The sequence below is a fragment of the Sciurus vulgaris genome, assembly GCF_902686455.1.
Source record: "Sciurus vulgaris genome assembly, chromosome: 16".
Classification (NCBI taxonomy): Eukaryota; Metazoa; Chordata; class Mammalia; order Rodentia; family Sciuridae; genus Sciurus; species Sciurus vulgaris.
In genome coordinates, this window is record NC_136477.1 from 16,064,502 (window position 1) to 16,085,099 (window position 20,598).

General features: G+C 39.1%; 2 protein-coding genes and 1 long non-coding RNA gene across 5 annotated transcripts in view; 2 read left to right on the top strand and 1 right to left on the bottom strand.

Moving 5' to 3' along the window:
- The window catches only part of LOC306646932, a 332,017-nt gene extending 316,084 nt beyond the window's left edge, over positions 1-15,933 (bottom strand). The window contains exon 1 of the long non-coding RNA XR_013760005.1: positions 14,500-15,933. This is a non-coding gene — a long non-coding RNA (uncharacterized lncRNA). The remainder of the gene's footprint in view (positions 1-14,499) is intronic.
- Positions 1-20,598, top strand: part of LOC306646927 (uncharacterized protein) — a 101,602-nt gene that overhangs the window by 40,017 nt on the left and 40,987 nt on the right. The gene's annotated exons all lie outside the window — the stretch shown is intronic.
- On the top strand, positions 2,859-7,070 carry LOC306646931 (zinc finger protein 20-like). The gene is made up of 4 exons (XM_079115802.1): positions 2,859-2,975; positions 4,391-4,517; positions 4,727-4,784; positions 5,527-7,070. Exons 2-4 carry the CDS (start codon positions 4,484-4,486, stop codon positions 6,053-6,055), a joined length of 621 nt encoding a protein of 206 aa, XP_078971928.1. The 5' UTR covers positions 2,859-2,975; positions 4,391-4,483; the 3' UTR covers positions 6,056-7,070.

Below are 20,598 nucleotides of genomic sequence, written 5' to 3' on the forward strand. Positions count from 1 at the left end.
AAAGCCCTGCTGTGCTCAGGGCTCAGGTTTTGTGAATTATCCCTCTGGGCTATGACGCCAGGAATGAAGTATTGCTTCTAGATCTCGTGTCCTGACGCTCATTTCCTGCTATATTGTGATTTTGAGAAGAATGTGTACTGAGGCTTCGAATGTAGCTTAGCAGTAGACACACTTAGGAAGTATTTGCAAAGCCTTGGGTTCAATCTCCAACACTACAAAAAGAGATGGGGGCAAAAGAATGTGTACTTTGTAGTTGTTCTACCATAGCAGATGTCTCCAGTTGATGTCCAATGCTGTTGATTTTAACTATGCCATTACTGATTTTCTGCCTTCTTGATCTGTCCATTGCTGATAGAGATGTGTTGAAATCTCAAGATATAATTGTGAATCTGTGATTTTCCCCTTAGTTCCATGTTTTTGCCTCATGTGTTTTGATGCTCTATCAGAGTATATATTAAGGATTGTTTTGTCTTCTTGGAGAATAAACTATTTTAGTATTATTTAATCCCTTTATTCCCTTTATTATTTTTGTTTGAGATATAACTTGATTAGTACAATATTAATTGAGCTTCCAAAGGTGTTTTTGGATCAATACTAGAGTGGGTGTAACTTTATATGTAATTCATCTTTGTCTTCACATTGATCTATTTTGAAAATATCTATTATTTTAATAGATAAAAATTGAATGCATTTGTAATTTCAAACATGATGCTTTCACCCAGGTGTTGTGGGGCATACCTGTAATCCCATCTACTTGAATGGCTTAGGAGGAAGATGGGAAGTCCAAGAGCAACCCTGTGCAACTTGGACCCTGTCTCAAAATAAAAATTAAAAAATGGCTTGGGGATGTAACTCACAACTGAATGCTCCTGATTTCAGCCCCCTTTATCTCTCTCTCTGTCTCTCTCTCTCTCTCTCTCTCTCTCTCTCTCTCACACACACACACACACACACACGCGCGCGCACACACACACACACACACACACACACACACACACATTAGCCATTGTTGAATGGCTAAATTGGGCTAATTACCAAATGCATTGCTTCCCATACATATTTTCTGTGGAATGAGAGCAACTTAAACATAATTCTCTAATGATTTCTCAGAGTACTAGATTTCTTGAATTAATTTCTTATATGTAAGTGCAATTTTGACTCCTGACCTGATGTCTTGATAAAATTTTTTTTCTCATAAAATACACAAGGGTAGATCTTGTTTTCTGCCAGTCTGCCTGCTGAACATTCCCATTTAAAGTGATTATTGATATAGTTGGATTAATAAATATATTTTTTAACTACTTTCTTTTTGTTTTACTTTATGTGATCACTGTTCCTACATCTTTTTGCTTCTGTCTAAAGGACTTTTTTCCATAAGGCAAACCAAGCAGACACATTGGTAAAAGTCTCTGAATTTTATTCTTTTTTCTTTTCCTTCTTCAGCCTGCATAATTTCAATCATTTAACTTCATCTTAGTTGATAGTGATGGTGTCATATAAGTAGTTATAACTGGGACCTGAAATTACTATATGGTCTTTTTTGTTTGTTTGTTTTGTTTTTTTGTGTGTTTTGTTTTGTTTTGTTTTTTGGTGGTATTGAGGATTGAAGCTTTATCACAGAGCTATAGCCTCAGCCTTTTTAAATTTTTTTGTTTAGCATTAGGGTGTTGCTGAGTTGCCAAGGCTGGCCTTGAACTTGTGATCCTTCTGCCGTAGCTCCCTGACTCAGTGGGATTACAGGAGGCACCTCACTATTTGCTCAGTGACTATCTTTGTTCACTAATTTCAAATTCTGAGATTTCTCAGAAATGGCTTTTCTCTTTTTTTGCTATTATTGAACCCTATTTTCCTCTTAATTATATTGTTGCTGCTGCTGCTGCTGCTGCTGTTGTTATTATTATTATTATTATTATTATTATTATTATTATTCTGGGGATTGAACCCAAGGTCATTTAACCACTGAGCCACATCCCCAACCTTTTCATATTTTATTTAGGACCAATATCTTGCTCAGTTGCTTAGAGCCTCGCCCAGTTGCTGAGGCTGGCTTTGTACGGGTCATGCTCTTGCCTCAGCCTCCCAACTCTGTGGGATTACAGGTATGCACCACGATGCCCAGCTCTATTATTCTTTTATTTATTTTTTGTTATAGTTCATATGTGAACATTTGAAGACTAATGGATATCTATATGAATCAGAGTCTCCTCTTTCAGTGTTTGAGCAGAAGTACTTGATGAGGTCAGATTTGATTTCAGCCATTGGTTTAAGGGTTGAGGCAAAATTGAAACTACAGCATCAGTGGAGTGCATCAGTGTATCCAACATTCATGTTTAAGCCTTCATTGTTTCACTATGATCCTCCATAGTTATATGTATTTAGCTTTTTCCTCAAACAAGGACACATATCTCATTATTGAGTTAAAATGTTTAGTGTGTTAATCGTGTATTTATTTTTGTTGATATTAATCGTGTGTGTGTTGAGGCGGGTACAGGGATTGAACCCAAGGCCTTGCACATGCTAGGCAGCTTCTCTAACACTGGCCTACATCTCCAGGCCTTTTTCTTTTTCTTTTCTTTTTCTTTTATTTTTGGAGGGGTACCAGGAATTGAACTCAGGGGCACTCGAAACAGGGTCCCCTAAGTCACCCAGGCTTCCCTGGAATTTGGGATTCTTTTGCCTCAGCCTCCCAAGTAGCTGTTATTACACATCTGTGCCACAATGCCTTGGAGCATAATAGTCCTTTTTTATGCCTCATATTGCAGAAATTTTTGTCTTTTACCTTCCTCTATTTTCATAGATTTAAATTGCTCCGCTTTTTTTTAAAGGAATTTTTCTCTTTTTAAATTAGGAAACACTATTCTCTATATTTAAAAGGTATTTATGACTTCTCAAACTATTCCAATATTGTCTTTCTTTTTTCAGTGTGTAATTTGAATGTCATCCTTGGAATAGAGAGAAACACATGGCATGTCCAGGTAAATAGATACCTTTTTGTCCCTGTCTCTACTACTAGAGAGGTTGGGGTGTCTGCCACTGTTGTACAATGCCCGTTGTGTCATGAATCAGTTCTCTGTTCACATGTGGACTCACTGAGTGCTCTTTTCTTTTTCACGATCTGTTTGTTAATCTTTCTGTTAATAGTGTACTCTTCCAAGTAATGTGGCTTCAAGATGTTTTGTGTCTATTAGTCAAGTGATCACTTTCTTATTCCAATGTGTTTACATATTGGTAGACATTAATTATGCCTAGAGGATTCGATAAACTTTTTTTCTTTGTTTTCTTTCTGTTTCTTTTCTTTTTCTTTCTTTCTTTTTTCTTTGGTCTGGGGATGGATGCCAGAGGCCCTATAGCACTACCATATCCCTACCTCTTTTAAAAATTTATTCATTTTACTTATTTTTTTTTATTATTTTGAGGTAGGGTCATACTATATCCAAGTTACTGGGATTATAGGGCATGCCGCTGCAGCAGGCATGAACAATTTTTTTTGTTTTCCCAGGAAAAGATCTTGTTGTTGACATTGTGTAATTTTAGTGGTCTATGTAGAGGTGACCCTGAAATCTTTCTAAGAACATGTACCACTTTCCCTCTTATTTTATTGTGCTTTGACATTCTCCAACCAAAACTTTAATGATTACCTATTAGTTTACTGAATTATCCTTCATGAGTCTTATTTACTACATAGTTCTGGTTGGTGTACAGGAAGTTGGATCCAGACTTCCAGTTGCAGTCCCTTAGTGCAGTTCCAAAAGATGTAATGAATTCCCTAATAACGAGTTGTAAAAAGAGGTTTTAAATCTGATCAGACACCCAGTTCACTAGAAATTCATCACCCAGTGTATATTTGTGGGGCTAATGAGGTAGGGAACCTCTGACCAGCATGTCAAAATATCACAAACATTTAGAGGACCAACAGAATTTAAACAGGCTGCATTTTGTTGGGATAACCTGCTTGGAAACCCCAATTCCCTCCTTGCAGTTAAGCTGGTGAGGTCCATACTAAACGCAATTCCCAGATACAACCAAAGATCAAAGTTTGTTCTCAAACATTTTTAAGAATACACTGTCCCAGAATGGCTGCTGGTATTAAGGGCAGTACATAGTTGGATTTGTTGTGAGATGTGCTAGAGACCAGTGTACAAAGAGAATCTGAGTGACCGAGCACCACAGTGAGTGTTCTGCTCTCCCTGTTACTCTACCAAGTAGGTAAAGTCCAGCTTCAGAATTGCCGTGTGAGAGGATGTGAGCATGGCTGGAGAGTGAGAGTGTGACAACCAGGTGATGGAGTATTGGGAGGACCTAGTGTCATGTGAAACTCTCACGCAGTGAGTCCAGGTCTCCAGTGCTGTGTGTCTCATTTCCTCCTGGCAATACCTATGGGATGTTTTAGGAGTCAGTGACCTTTGAGGATGTGGCTGTGAACTTCACCCTGGAGGAGTGGGCTTTGCTGGATCCTTCCCAGAAGAAGCCCTTCTGTGATGTGATGCAGGAAACCTTCAGGAACCTGACCACTATAGGTAAGGGTGTCCTACTTTCCTCACCTACTCATTCAGAGAACTGTTGTTACTTGCTGATCAGTGCTGTTCCATGATCTAGAATATAGAAAGCCTACATTGTGGTGACTCTACTGGCATGGTGACATTACACAACAGATCTGCAAGTCTCTGATAGTTTTTATCTAATGTTGAAATAAAGTCATAATGTTTTTTCTGGGTCTGCATTTTAGGAAAACAATGGAAAAATCAGGCCATCCACAATCACTACGATTCCAGGGGAAATCTAAGGTAATTGAACTCACAAGAGAGAGCAGTGTCCCTGAAATATCTTTGAGTAACTTATAAAAACTTGTAAAACGAAGGAAATGAATACGTGCCAAGCTTCAAATTGATTTAATCTCTGTTTTCTTATAACAAGGCAGACAGGTTGAACACCCATAATTGGAAAGTTCAAAATCAAAAATCTTCCAGTTCAGGCACCATCTGGAACACTAACATGATGTCATCAGTGATGCTTTCTGATAGTTTATATATTCAAACTGTGTTCCATACACAGTTTATTAGAAACATACGAAATTACATTCAAATGGGACCTATTTTAAAGATATCTTACTGTGTATTTGCAAATATCACAAAATTTAATCTGAATTTTGTCCCATGCATTTCACATAAGTAGTACTCATAAGTACTCATAAGTAGTAATTGAATGTAATAAACATATTCAGGGTTAACAAAGTACTTAACTTCAAAGGAGTATTTAGAAACCTTAGTTGGGCAGTAGTGCACACTTCATATCCCAGCAACTTGGAAGACTGGGTCAGGAGAATCACAAGTTCAAGGCCAGCCTCAGCATATTAGTGAGACCCTGAGCAACTTAGTGAGATGCTTTCTCAAAATAATAATAATAATAATAATAATGTTAAAAGGACTGGAATGTAGCTCAGTAATAAAGCTTACACAGCATAAAACCAATTCTGTGGTAAATCATTAATAAACAAATCCTTAGTAATGTGCTTTTCATTCTTTGTAGAAGTCAAGCAATAGAGAGACTCTGTGAACAGAAAGAAGATAGTCAATGTGGAGAAATCTTCAGCCACATCATAGATCCTCTTATAAACAAGACAAGTTCTTCTGGAGTAAAACCAAGTGAACACCATGTGTGTGGAGAAGTCCTCATTGCTAATTCATCCCTAGCTGGGCCCTTACAGCTTACACTGGACACAAAGCACATGAGTATTATGAACATGGAGAGAAGCCATGTGAATATAAGGAACATGGGAAAGCCTTCCATTATCACCAGTGTTTTCAGAAGCATGAGAAAACTCACGCTGGAGAGAAACCTCATGTTTGTAAGCAATGTGGAAAAGTCTTTAGTTCTTCCAGTTACCTTAAAATGCATGAACGAATTCACAGTGCACAGAAACCTTATAATTGCAAACACTGTGGGAAAGCCTTTTGTTTTCCCAGTTCCCTTCAAATTCATGAACAAACTCACAGTGGAAAGAAACCCTGTGTGTGTAAGCAGTGTGGAAAAACCTTTAGTTCTTCCAGCAGCATGAAAAAACATGAACGAATTCACAGTGGAAAGAAATCATATGTATGTAAGCAATGTGGAAAGTCCTTTAGTTCCTCCAGTTACATTAAAATTCAGGAACGGATTCACAGTGGAGAGAAACCCTATACATGTAAACAATGTGGGCAAGCTTTTCATTCACATAGATCCCTTCAAATACATGAAATAGCACACACTGGAGAGAAACCCTATGTATGTAAGCAATGTGGAAAAAGCTTTATTTATTCCATCTCCATTAGAAAACATGAACGAATTCACAGTGGAGAGAAACCCTATGTGTGTAGGCAAAGTGGAAAAGACTTTAGTTTTCCAGTTACCTTAAAATCCACCAACAAATTCACAGTGGACAGAAACCTTAAAAATGCAAACAATGTGGGAAAACCTTTAGTTCTTCAAATTACATTAAAATCCATGAACGAATTCACAGTGGAGAGAAACCCTATGTGTGTAAGCAATGTGGGAAAGCCTTTAGTTCTTCCAGCTCCATTAGAAAACGTGAACGAATTCACGGTGGAAATAAACCCTATACATGAAAGCAGTGTGGAAAAGCTTTCACTCATTCTCATGTAATCAGAAGACATGAAAAAACAACACTGGAGAAAAACCCTGTGTATGTAAGCAATGTGGAAAAGGCTTTAGTTCATACAGCCACATGAACGAACTCACAATGAAGAGAAACCCTGTACGTGAAAACAGTGTGGGAAAGCTTTTATTCATTACTGTTTAGTCAGAAGACATGAAATAATGCACACTGGAGAAAAACTCTCCATGTATGAAAGCAATGTAGCAAAGCCTGCAGTGATCCCAGTCCCCCCAGAAAACGTAAAAGAAATTACAGTGACATGAAAACATGCATGTGAGCAGTGTGTGCAAGGCTCCAGTCATTCGTCCACCCTTAGAATACAGGAAAGAATGCACGCTGGAGAGGAACCCTGTGTGTATGTAAAGAAAGCAGCAAAGCCTTCACTCCATCCAGTTACCTTCTCAAACAGCAAGGAACTCACAGGAGAGAAACTCTATGAGTGTGAGCAATGTGAGAAGGCCTTTACTGTTGACAGTTCTCTCTGATACCATGAAAAAATTCACAATGGTGAGGAACCTTAATGATCAGCAATGTGGAGAAGCCTTTTTTCTCAGATTCTTTCAAGTACATGAAAGAACACACTGAAGAGTAACCCTGAATACAGAATAGTGGGAAGCCTTTATTATCACATGAACTTGTTAGCACACATGAGAATGCAGGTGCAGTAACTTGTGTTGTTGCAGAGGATGTGGAGACACTTGCCACCATCTTGGTCCAGTGTACCCATACAAATGAGCACAGCATGAAGTGGAACCTGCAATAGAAGACGTGTGCAGTGACCTCCATTTGATTAACATGTAAGAAATCACAGTGCATGAAAACCCTGTGAATATCTGTAATCCCAGCAACTCAGATCTGAGGCAGAAGGATCACAAGTTCAAATCCAGCCCCAGCAATTTAGCGAGGCCCTAAGCAACTCAGTGGGACTCTATCTCTAATAAAATGGTTTAAAAGTCTAGGGATGTGACTCAGTGGTTAAGCACCCCTGGGTTCAATCGCTGGTACCAAACAAACAAACAAACAAACAAACAAAAAAACCCTGTGTATTAAAAAATTCATAGAAGAGAGGGTCAGTTATAACATAGTTTCAGAGGCCTATGAAAATTCCTCATGTAGCAGAATCCTATACGTGCAATTAATATGAAGAGCTTGGTGCAAAATAATTTGATTAGTAGTCCCCACAAAGTGTGCTATCTGGAGGAAATGTCCCAAAATTTATATTGTGTTCACCAGTAATTCAATCTTAAAGTAGATCTCTGAACTCTGTTTCTGATTTGTATTCTTAAAAATAAAGACTGAGGTGAAACACTTCTGAGAGTTTTGTTTAGGCTGTACTATATGAGTTTAATTGGCAGTATATTTTTAATCAAACCAGGGAGTAAGCCTTCTAACATTTTGAGGCATGTTGGCTCCAAAGCAAATTGATGTGTATTTCTAAGATGCCATTAGGTTTAATTTTTATGTAGTTTTTCAATAAATGTGGTTATGGGCCACTGAAGAATGAGTTTTTGTTCATTGCTGCAAATTTAGTACAGACCTCACATGATGGTTTATGCGTGTCCTTTTATTTATGTGTACATATATGTGTATGTATGTGTATACATATGTATGTTTTCAGGGGAAAATGATATTTATACATGGATTTTATATTTTTCACAGTCTGATAGCATATTTTTCCATATTATTCTTGCATCATAATTACACATAATGGTGAAATTTATTTTTACATATTTGAACATGCCCGTGATATAACAATAGAGGTAGATTTTTCTTAAAACCAGATTTCTATGCATGCTTTTTTAGAATTTCTTAATTGTTTCAACCAAATTACAGATTGACACATATTAGCTTCTTTTAAAAATTTTTATTGGAAACTGATAATATTGTGATAGAGTACTGTTTTTGTAATGCAGACATATGACTAAGAGGAATGAAATTCTTTTTTTAATTTTTTTGAATTTTTACAGACTGCATTTTAATTCATTGTACACAAATGGGGTAAATCTTTTCATTTCTATGGTCGTACACGATTTAGATTTTCAGTGGGATATCAATTCTCTTTAATTGGAAATTCAAGTTAGACTTCTCTATCAAATTAATTACAATTATCACTTGTACAGAGTTTCTAATAAGTCTGGGAAAATCAGATTGCTGTATCAGCCCTACAGACTAGTGCATGACTCAAAGAGACGTTTTTCCTCTTTTTGCAGTTCCTGGCATTGAACTCAGCGCCTCAAACTTTCTAAGTAAGTACTTTAGTACTGAGCTATATCCCCAGCCCCATTTATTTTATTTTGATACAGGGTTAAGTTGCCAGGCTAATGTCTAATTTGCAATCTTCCTGCCTTAGCCTCCCATGAAAGTGATATTTTAGGCCTGTGCTACTCAACCCAGCTTTATTAAGAGACATTTTACGAGGGCCAGGGAAATGTTTAGGAATGGAAGAAAACAAAGACAGGCAATAAAGTATCCTTTTCCTGAAATACATTTATACACTGCTTTATTTCACATTTCAATGCACCTGATCTTTTTAGGACAAAAGCATCTATTTGCATAAAGATTAATGGGAAATATTTTACATAAATCAGGGAGAGAAGGAATCTATTACTCTTGACTTCCAAAATAAATTTTTTTAGTTCTCAGTTATAAGATAGTGTTAAAGTCTATCAGAGGACTTGGGGGTTTTTTGTTCTGTTTTTGTTTTGGTAATGGGATTGGACCCAGGGTTGCTTAATAACTGAGCCACATCCCATTCCATTTTAGAGGCAGTGGCTTGCTAAGTTGCTCAGAGCCTCGCTAAGTTGCCGGGGCTGGCTTTGAACTCAGTGTCTTCCTGTGTCAACATTCTGAGCTGCAGGGATTACAGGCTTGCACCACTGTAACCTGCTCTGTAAGACCATTTTAAACAAGTCATTTACATTGAGGCATGTGAGAGAGCCTCAGGGACGTTAAGCTTGGGGCCAGTTTGATTTTTTTGATAAAAATATTTATTATGCTTTGGATTTTTAATGGAAATTTGGATGAATCAGTCAGTGGTAGGGTGGTTGAGTCAAGAGAATTTCACAGTGGTGATCAGAATATGTGAAATTGCAGGCAGAGAGCACCTGGTGACAACCATCAACTGGGAAGATGAGGGAACCTTGGAAGTCAGGAGGAGAGGGAAGAACTCACATCTGTTGAGAGGGCCTCGAGGCAAGATTCCTCCACACAGGACTGACGGGGCTGGACCAGGTCGATTCTAATGGCTCCCTTAACTCCTATCACCATGAACGAGCCTCTTCTTAGGGAGCCAAGAGATCAGTTTCCTCTTGGATATTAGCACCAGCTTTTCTGTACTTACCTCTTACCTGGGACCTCTTTCCTCTAATACTATAATGGTGCAAGGGGTGTCTTCTTGGCCTATTACGAGAAAATTTACTTCCCCACAGGGTTGTGAATGGAATGGGATGATGTTTTCTCAAGCATTCCTGATAGTCCCTGAGTGCCCTACCACTGTATTGAGGAGGGGTTTACTTTCAAAGCTCCAGGCTCCCATCAGGGTGAACTTAGATCCACTATGTTGACCTCTAATGTGCGACATAAACCATAAAGTGTGGGCACTGAAGGCAAGGTTGGACGGTCAAAAAGCGCAGTCCCAATTAAAATAGTCCTAAGGGATCCCTCTGTCTTTCCCCATCAAAGAAATACTCCCTGCACCCACAGGCAAAAAGGACTTTATGGGAGATTATTAGACCAACCAGGGGGAAGGTCAAAAGACCACTACCAAACCCCTGCACTTCTTAGCTGGTAGAGGTTATGAGTTCTCAAAAAGGAAAGCTCAATTGTGTCAACAATAGGTTCAGTACTTAGGATTACATGTGTCTCAGAGAATCCACAAGAAAGGAGAGAATAACCCCCATAGTGTCATACCCTCCACCCCAAACAGGAAAGCAATGTAGAGACTTCTTGGGGATAACCAAATACTTCAGGCTTTGGATTCCTGGGTATGGGGAATTAGCTAAGCCTCTTTATGGCCTTCTTAAAGAAACGCTACACCAGAGGAAAACTTCTGATATGGGAACCGGAACATACTAAGGTCAGTAAGGCATTAAAAGGGGCCTTACTTTAAGCCCCTGTCCTCAGCTTACCTAGGAAGCATAAATTTAACCTGTTTGTCACTGAAAGAGAAGGAATAACCCTGGGAATGGTCACACAAAACAATGGACCAGGGGCTGGGGATATAGCTGTTGGTAGAGTGCCTGCCTCTCATGTGGAAGGCCCTGGGTTCAATCCCCAGCACCAAAAAAAAAAAAAAAAAAAAAAAGAATGGACCAGCTCAACAGTCAACAGCATATCTCGGTCAGGAGCCTGACACTGTCTCTGGGAGTCCCCACTGCTTGGGAGTGGTAGCAGCAGTTGTCCTGCTAGTCCCTGAGGCAATCAAAACCACCCTGGGAAGACACCTTGTATCTATGCCTCTCATGACCTCTCAGGGATTTTAAATACAAAAGGGGGTTATGGCTCTCAGATAGTCACCTCCTGATATACCAGGTTTTACTTCTAGAAGGATCTGTAACTCAAATAAGGACTTGCTCTAATTGAAACCCATTCACTTGCCCCCGTAAAACACTAAAGGGAAATTCTGAACCTGACTGCCAGCAAGTTGTAGCTGTAAACTACTCAGCCAGTGGAGACCTTCAGCCCCTGCCCCTGTCTACTCTGGACTTCACCGGGTACACAGATGGGAGCTCCTTTATGGAACAAGGAGAATGCAAGACTGGATGTGCCCTGGTGACTTCACATGATACTTCACAGGCATAATCTTTGCCCCCAGGCCACAAGTGCACCACTTGCAGAATTGACAGCCCTGAGAAGAGCACTTGAGCTAGGGAAACAACAGTCAATATTTCCACTCACCGTGGGATGAGGTTGTGACTCAGAGCACTTGCCTAGCATATATGAGGCACTGGGTTCGATTCTCAGCACCACATATAAATGAATGATTAAAATGAAGGTCCAAGGCTGAGGTTATGGCTCAGTGGTATTGTGCTTACCTGGCATGTGAGAGGCACTGGGTTCAATCCTCAGCAGCATGTACAAATAAATAAAGGTTCATCCACAAACTTAAAAAAAAAAAATTAAAAAAAAAATTAAAAAAATAAAGGTTCATAAACATCTAAAAAATTTTTTAAAAAAATTTCCACTGACTCTAAATATGCCTACCCAATCCTGCATGCACATGCAGCAATTTGGAAAGAGAGAATTCCAAACAACTGAGGGAACTTCCATTAAAAACTTTGAACCAATCTTAAAACTGTTAGAACCTTTACAGTGTTCAGGTATGTTCCTACTATCCCTATTTTTTCTAGTGTTTTGAGCATGAAGGGGTGTTGTATTTCGTCGAACGCTTTTTCTGCGTCAATTGATACAACCATATGATTCTTATCCTTAAGTGTATTGGCTATTTATGCTAAGCCCATGGCCAACATCATTCTTAATGGAGAAAAACTGAAACCATTCCCTTTAAAAACGGGAACAAGACAGGGATGTCCTCTTTCACCACTTCTATTCAACATTGTCCTTGAAACTAGCCAGAGCAATTAGGCAAACTAAAGAAATTAAAGGGATACGAATAGGAAAAGAGGAACTTAAGCTGTCACTATTTGTGGATGACATGGTTCTATATTTAGAGGATCCAAAAACCTCCTCCAGAAAACTTCTAGACCTTATCAATGAATTCAGCAAAATAGCAGGCTATAAGATCAACACACATAAATCTACAGCATTTTTATACGCAAGCGATGAAACAGCTGAAAGGGAAATGAGGAAAACAACTACATTTGCAATAGCCTCAAAAAAAAAAATAAAATACTTGGGAATCAATCTAACCAAACAGGTAAAAGGTCTCTACAATGAAAACTACAAAACATTGAAGGAAGAAATTAAGGAAGACCTTAGAAGATGGAAAGATCTCCCATGTTCTTGGATAGACAGAATTAATATTGTCAAAATGGCCATACTACCAAAAGTGCTATACAGATTCAATGCAATTCCAATTAAAATCCCAATGACGTACCTTACACAAATAGAGCAAGCAATCATGAAATTCATCTGGAAGAATAAGAAACCCAGAACAGCTAAAGCAATCCTTAGCAGGAAGAATGAAACGGGGTATCGCAATACCAGAACTTCAACTATACTACAAAGCAATAGTAACGAAAACAGCATGGTATTGGCACCAAAATAGATAGGTAGATCAATGGTACAGAATAGAGGACACGGACACAAACCCAAATAAATACAATTTTCTCATACTAGACAAAGGGGCCAAAAATATACAATGGATGAAAGATAGCCTCTTCAACAAATGGTGCTGGGAAAACTGGAAATCCATATGCAAGAGAATGAAACTAAACCCCTATCTCTCACCCTGCACAAAACTCAACTCACAATGGATCAAGGACCTTGAAATCAGACCAGAGACCCTGCATCTTATAGAAGAAAAAGTAGGTCCACATCTTCAACTTGTTGGCTTAGGATCAGACTTCCTTAACAGGACTCCCATAGCACAAGAAATAAAAGCAAGAATCAACAACTGGGATAGATTCAAACTAAATCCTTTCTCTCAGCAAAGGAAACTATCAGCAATGCGAAGAGAGAGCCTACAGAGTTGGAGAATATCTTTGCCACTCACACTTCAGATAGAGCACTAATTTCCAGAATATGTAAAAAACTCAAAAAACTCTACACCAAGAATACAAATAACCCAATCAACAAATGGGCTAAGGATATGAACAGATACTTCACAGAAGAAGATGTACAAGCAATCAACAAACATATGGAAAAATGTTCAACATCCCTAGTAATAAGAGAAATGCAAATCAAAACTACCCTAAGATTCCATCTCACCCCAATTAGACTGGCGATTATCAAGAACACAAGCAACAGTAGGTGTTGGAGAGGATGTGGGGAAAAAGGTACACTCCTACATTGCTGGTGGGGCTGCAAATTAGTGCAGCCACTCTGGAAAGCAGTGTGGAGATTCCTTAGAAAACTTGGAATGGACCCACCATTTGACCCAGCTATCCCACTCCTTGGCCTATACCCAAAGGACTTAAAATCAGCATACTACAGAGATACAGCCACATCAATGTTCATAGCTGCTCAATTCACAATAGGCAGACTGTGGAACCAACCTAGATGCCCTTCAATTGATGAATGGATGAAAAAACTGTGGTATATATATATATATATATATACAATGGAATGTTACTCAGCTATAAAGAATAAAATTATGGCATTTGCTGGCCAATGGATGAAATTGGAGAATATCATGCTAAGTGAGATAAGCCAATCTCAAAAATCCAAAGGGCGAATGATCTCACTGATAAGTGGATGATGACATATCACATGGGGGGTGGAAGGGGGGCAAGAATGGAGGAAGGAGGGACTGTATAGAGGGAAAAGAGAGGTGGGAGGGGTGGGGGGGAAGGAAAAAATAACGGAATGAATCAACATCATTACTCTATGTAAATGTATGAATATGCAAATGGTATGCTGTTACTCCATGTACAAACAGAAACAACATGTATCCCATTTGTTTACAATAAAAATAAATTTAAAAAAACTGTTAGAACCTGTTCATTCACCTAAAGAGGTAGCAGTAATCCACTGCCAAGGACATCATAAGGGAATATATAGATATCAGAAGGCAATAGACATGCAGATCAATAGGTCAATGAGGCTGCTAAGGAAACTTTTAACACCAACAACCTCTCTACCCTGGACAGCCCCTTCCCCAGAGATAAGACCTCCATACAGCCAGGAGGAGACACAACAGACCTTATCTAGAGGAGGCATTCATGTACCTTCTGGGTGGATTCAGATGGAAGATAATAAACTTTACTTACCTACTAACTCTCAACGGAAAGCTTTACACATCCTACATCAATGTTACCATTTGGGAGAAGAAAACATTCTCAAACTAACTCAGAGATGTTTGAGGAGAAAATAAACCAAGGACAGTCCATCAGATAGTCAAAACCTATGAGACATGCCAGAGAAACAACCACTTAACTCCACCAAAAAGCTTCCAGGATTACAAAGACAGGACAATTTCCTGAGGAGGACTGGCAAATTGATTTTACCCACATGCCTAAGAGTGTTGTAGTCCAGTATTTATTAGTTATGGTAAATATTTTTTTACCTCAGGCACTGAGGCCTACCCTTCCAAAATTGATCAAACAGGAGTAGTAGAAAAAGCCTCATTACAGGAAACAGTTGTCCTCTCTGGACTGCCTTGCAGTCTCCAAATTGATAGTGGAGCAGCTCTCACTCAGAAAATATCCGAAATCCTAGGCATAAAATATCATCTCCATTGTGCATGGAGACCTCAATCCTCAGGAGGGATAGAAAAGGCTAATGATACTTCCAAGAGTCCTCTAAGATAACTCACTCAGGGAATCCACTACAAATAGCCTAAGATGTATGCAAAAATAACCAATAAGTTTTTTGGCACCATTTTGAAAATAAACAGGACAAAAGCAGACCTCAAACAGATCAGCAAGTTTTCCTTTATTCCACAGCACAGTCAATCATTCAGGCACTGTCGTGGTGGAAGGGCTCATGTTCTGTGTAGGAAAGTGGCCACCAGTTACAGAAGGAGTCTGAGTTTTCTAGGTTACAATGAGGGTGGTTTAATTATTGGAGATTGAAGCAGGATGTGTTGGTTTGGACAGTCAGGAAAGAAGTTGTGAAAAGCTCATTGTCACTGGGAAAAACTCAGAACTCAGTGTTCACGGCTTACCTTCTTCCTCTGGGACCTATTGTCACCCAGAGCTTCACTATTTTTTTTTTTTTCCAAGACTCATCAGAAATGGGAAATGGTAAAAGTCCAGGGTGCAGCATTTCAGTATCCACCTCCTCCCTTCAGGACCCATTGTGACTGGGAAGGGATGATTGTTAGTTTTTGGTGGAGATCCTGGGGAAGAGCCCAGGAAGGGATGAAAGTTTTCTTTCTTTCCCTCAGGGCCCGTTGTTACCAGGAAAGGACTATAGGGAGAAGGTTAATGATTACCTTCCTCCTCCCTTTTCCTCTGGGTCAGAGTTTTGGAGGGTTGTCATTTTCCTGTCCTGGGGGTTGTCATGTTCTATATCCTTCATTCTAGACTCTGAAAGGGGAGAATGAACTGGGGCAATGGTATCAGATCTGGCTGCTTCCTGCTGAGAAGAGGTGAAGTTAGGAGACCATTCCTTTCAGAGTTCTGGAAGAGGACATGGAATCCTGGCAGTTTAGACTGAAGAGGCATCATCATAGGTGATGTCCTCCTTTTGTGGTTTCAAAAAATCAGGCTGTGACTTCTGGAGGTGTGTTCTAGGAGGCAGTTTGAACCGGCAGGTTAACTTATTAAAAAACTGCTTCTGAGGGGCTGGGGATATAGCTCAGTTGGTAGAGTGCTTACCTCACAAGCACAAGGCCCTGGGTTCAATCCCCAGCACCCCCCACAAAGAAAAAAGGAAACTGCTTCTGTACAAAATTAACAATAGGGAGAAGAAATTTATTATAAGAAAGATGAGGATAAATTAATTTGTTAGTGCTAGGAAAAACATTTTCCAGTGTCAAAACAGGATATGTTCTTCTAAAATGCAGGAATCATATTTCTAAAGTATATTAGCAAGTCAAATAACTGGGACCCAATATTTTTAGGCCATCTTGCCCTATTCAAATTTAGGGTGCACTCTCCATGATCTCAGGGGTGTGGGTCCTCTAGCGCATAGCAAGCACGATTAACATTGGAACCATAGTTTCCTGGTGTTTTAATCATCTCCATCCTACTTGTTAGACTATGCAAAACAAGAACAGAGATAAAATTAACAGTATAGTTATAGCTAGTAATCCAGCTACCTGTGTAAAAAAGTATTTAAAAGGGTTAAGGAAGAAATTCCTTTAGCTAAACTGCCCTAAATGTCTTCATTATTAAAGGTAGATTTGTTTACATTAGTCATGGCCAGAACCTTAGACTGTTATTTATTTGTTCTAATTGGTTATACATGACAGTAGAAAGCATTTTGACACATTGTACACCAATGAAGCATAACTTCTTGTTTTTCTGGCTGTACATGGTGCTGAGTCACACAGTAATATAATCATGCATGTATATAGGGTAGTAATATTCTCATTCTACTGTCCTTCCCATCCTCACCATTCCACCCCTCCCCTCATTCCCCTCTGCACACTGAGATTGTAATTTTAACACATCTAAAGAGACATCATGAAAAGGATCAAGTCCTATTAGGTGATTATGTACATTTTTCCATTAAATCTCAGTATCATAATATGGAACTCTAGTAAACACAAAATTGGGTAATGTTATGATGACATTGGAGTCTCTGAGACTATTGGAAATCTTGTACTTGTTCTCCTAGCCATATAACAGAATCTTTTTTTTTTTTTTTTGTGGTGCTGACGTTTGAACCCAGGACCTTGTGCTTACAAGGCAAGCACTCTACCAACTGAGCTATATTGCCAGCCCCACAGAATCTTTTAGTTGTTGAATTTCACTCAAGATTTCCTGAGCAATATGTACTTGAGTTTGCCATGTCTCAGCAAAATTCTTTCAAAATTGTTGAAGGTAGGTCCAGAAGTGATTATCCAAGCCAAGATAATGATGCCAGCTATTGGCCACCAGATGAAACATTTAGCACATTTACAGGGAGCCAGTGGCTACTGGCCTTTTGGGAAGCATAGCAGTTTATCATGCACTCTGCCATATAGTCTGATTGACACATGGTTGCGACATACAGTTCTCACATTTGACATAATACATGTTCTGTGAGGCATTATATTGTACTTGAATAGGTCCAGAAAATAAAACATAGAGATTTAATACACATGCTGTGAAATAGAATTCCTTATGAAAGGATATATTAAGCTGGATAACATTCTTAACCTTATATTGAAAATCGCCATTCCGTGTTGGAAAAGGCTCCTGAGCCAGACCCACCCCCCATATTCCAGGTGGTCCTGGAGCCATTCTAACCCTGTCTCTCATACTCCCAATTGGTTAACATGGAAACAGATCCTTTCCCAGCCAGTTTTTCAGGACAACAGATGCCAGGGATTCAAATTGGTTTTATAAAGTCAGTACCACCTCAGTGACCTGTGGGATACCTGCAATAACCTGTGCTATTTTTATAGTGAATAGAAGCTCCTAATCCCATTGCACCTGTGCCAATCCCAGTGGACATTTTTAACCCTATGAGTGAGGGGATGATTTTGGGGGGCCGTCCTACATCTGGTATGTGCTGTTATTGGAATGGGTGGGCTTTGGTTGTGGGGCAAAATGTCTATTTGAGGAGTAAGGAAGATTAAGGTACAGAGACCAATTTAATTTTGGTAGGCAGGATCAAATATGAACCTCACAAAAGGGAAAAATCTCAGAAATTGGGGAGCATCAGAGCTGTGGAACTGACAAAATTGTAGGTCTTAAGTTCCTTTAAAAGAGATATTGTTTTTCTTCTTAAATGCCCAGGTATGGCTATGTGTTAGTCATAACAGTTTTTGCTGGGTTTTAAGACCACACCGGTCAAATTGACCTTGTTCCTATCTGTTGTTAAGAGTCAACTGAGTTCCCCCAAGGGTTATTCTTGGGGAACTTGAGAGCAGCTTCTTAGCTCTTTTTGTGCCATCTGCTTGCTAGAAGAAGTTAGGGTCTCCTTGATGAGGTGACTTCTCTTGGAAGAATCAGGGATGTCTCCCTTCTCCAATGACCCTCCTCTTATAGTATGAGTGAACTAATCAGCTTTCCATTCTCCAGTGGTCTCATTAATCTCCCTGATCAGGAGGTCATGTGACCCAGAGTTGCAAAGCCCTTAGAAAAGTCCCCTAGTTTTCTGGGTTCAGGCTGACTCAGAAGGCAAGAACTGAATATTGGTATTTTGAACACTTTTATTCTTAGCCTTAATATTTAAGCCTTGATCATAAACATCCAGCAAACCACTTTCACCAGTCTTAAAGTAAGAGTACTGGGCTTTAACTTCAATATCTATAACCTTATAGTCATTTTCTCTTTTATTTTGGGGGTCTATATTAGTACTGGAAGTTAGCCTTATATCCTATCTGTCCTGTAGGTGATGGTTTATTATCTCAAATTAACCCAGGTTGGTTGTTCTTGAAGCAGTTCCTCTGCAGAACATTAACAGGCAACAGTTATAGAGTTTACAAAGAAAATACAAAATGAAATTAACAAGAGTAAAACGTATTTAGTTTGTATATGAACTAATTAATCAGGTGCTTCTAACAAACACATGTATGAAGATTAATCTCACTGATGTTAAGTCTAATTTATTCATTAAGTATAAGAACCAAGGTATCAGACAAGTGTATCAAACAGCGTTTATTTTTTCCTTGTTGAAGTATAATCTTAGAAACAATGAATTTATACATCTACATTTTACTAGTTGTTTGACTACCTAGAAAAACCTGTGAGTTAGTTACTTTGAAGACATCCTTCACTCTTATCTGTTTTCCCAATGTAAACTGAACCATTCAAACCACGTGAATCAGAAGCACTTCAATACATATTTATAAAATTTAATTTATGAGTGCTTATTTATCTACATGCCAATTTTGATACATGTAGACAGGACAATACACTGGTATACACTCATACACAAAACAAAAGCTTGTAGCTTTTAAAACCTATTAGACTGAGAACTAACCCTTGCAAATTGGCCTCTGAACATAGCAGAGTGTAAAAAACATCTATATTTAGATAAAATAAGAATGGTCAGTAAAACGTATTAACCTAGGTACTCAGGATCACAATCATGAGCTCAAAAAATATAGAATTTTAAAAAAAGAGTCCTAGAAAATAATGACATGGCCATTAATTATTTAGTAAAGCAGCATGAGAGAGAGAGAGTGCTGACATCATTTTTCTTCCTGTGCTGCAGCCAGGGAGAATTGAAACGACACTTTTTGTTTTTTGTGTTTTTTTCCAGTCTCAGATTGTTCCCCTGCTGAGCCTGCTGGCTCTTGCCCTTTACATTCCAATGAAAGCTTCAGTGAGGTCTGGCTGAGGGAAATTGTGTTTGAGCAAAAACCTCATGCCTAGGGCTTTTAATCATTTCCCCCCAGGTTGGTAATTCAGGCCAGGTTCAGATTAGATTTTGAAGATGAGGCTGTTATGTCAGGCTCCTTATTGAAACATGCCACTAGGTGTTGGGCTGGTCTGTTCTTTTGTGTGACTATTTCCAGACTATTTCTCTTCTCTCAGTGACAGTTAAATATTTGTTCTATATGTAAGCTGAGGGTAGCGGCTTGAAGTGAGGTTACATTTTCCATGATCTCAGGCTGGGGCTTCATTCAGAATGAAGGGTACTAATTAACATTTTGATAATTGTCTTAAGTTAAGGGAGGACATTTCCCAGCTAGTTGTGCCCTAAAAATTTCTTCAGAAGGGAAATATTTGTGTGCTGCTTGGCTGTTCACCATTCCTGTAACTTGGGGATCCTTGGATGTATTGTGGGACTTGTGAAGCTGGCTAAACCCAGGGGAGGGGCATTTTTCCTTGGGGGGCAGCCCACCTTTCATGGTCCCATTGCCTACAGTTGGGACAGGGCTTGGCCTCAGGTTAGGGGAGACTTGTCCAGTGTTTAGTTTGCCTACATCAGAAGTAGGGCCCAGGAAGTGTGTCAGAGGGTCTGGTGGGGCTACGAGCGGCAATGACTTTTTTAGGTCTAGGATGGCTGAGGCCAGGGGCTGATGTTTAGTTTTAAGATGCTTTTCTTTCTCCTGTTTGGCCTGATCTTTCCTATTGTCAAAGGTCTTGAAAGCAGTATCTAGAAACTTCTTCTGGGAAGCTTTGGGGCCCTTCTCTAACTAAGTTTTTTATGGGTATTAGTTGCAGATCTGCTGACAAATTGGACAGGGAGAAAGAGAGTGCCAGCAGGCCTATAAATGGTAT

Coding starts and splice junctions, on each gene's coding strand:
- LOC306646931 (XM_079115802.1), top strand. CDS start 4,484: ATGCAGGAAACCTTCAGGAACCTGACCACTATAG. Junction 4,518..4,726: donor CAGGAACCTGACCACTATAG/GTAAGGGTGTCC, acceptor TCTGCATTTTAG/GAAAACAATGGAAAAATCAG. Junction 4,785..5,526: donor GATTCCAGGGGAAATCTAAG/GTAATTGAACTC, acceptor CATTCTTTGTAG/AAGTCAAGCAATAGAGAGAC.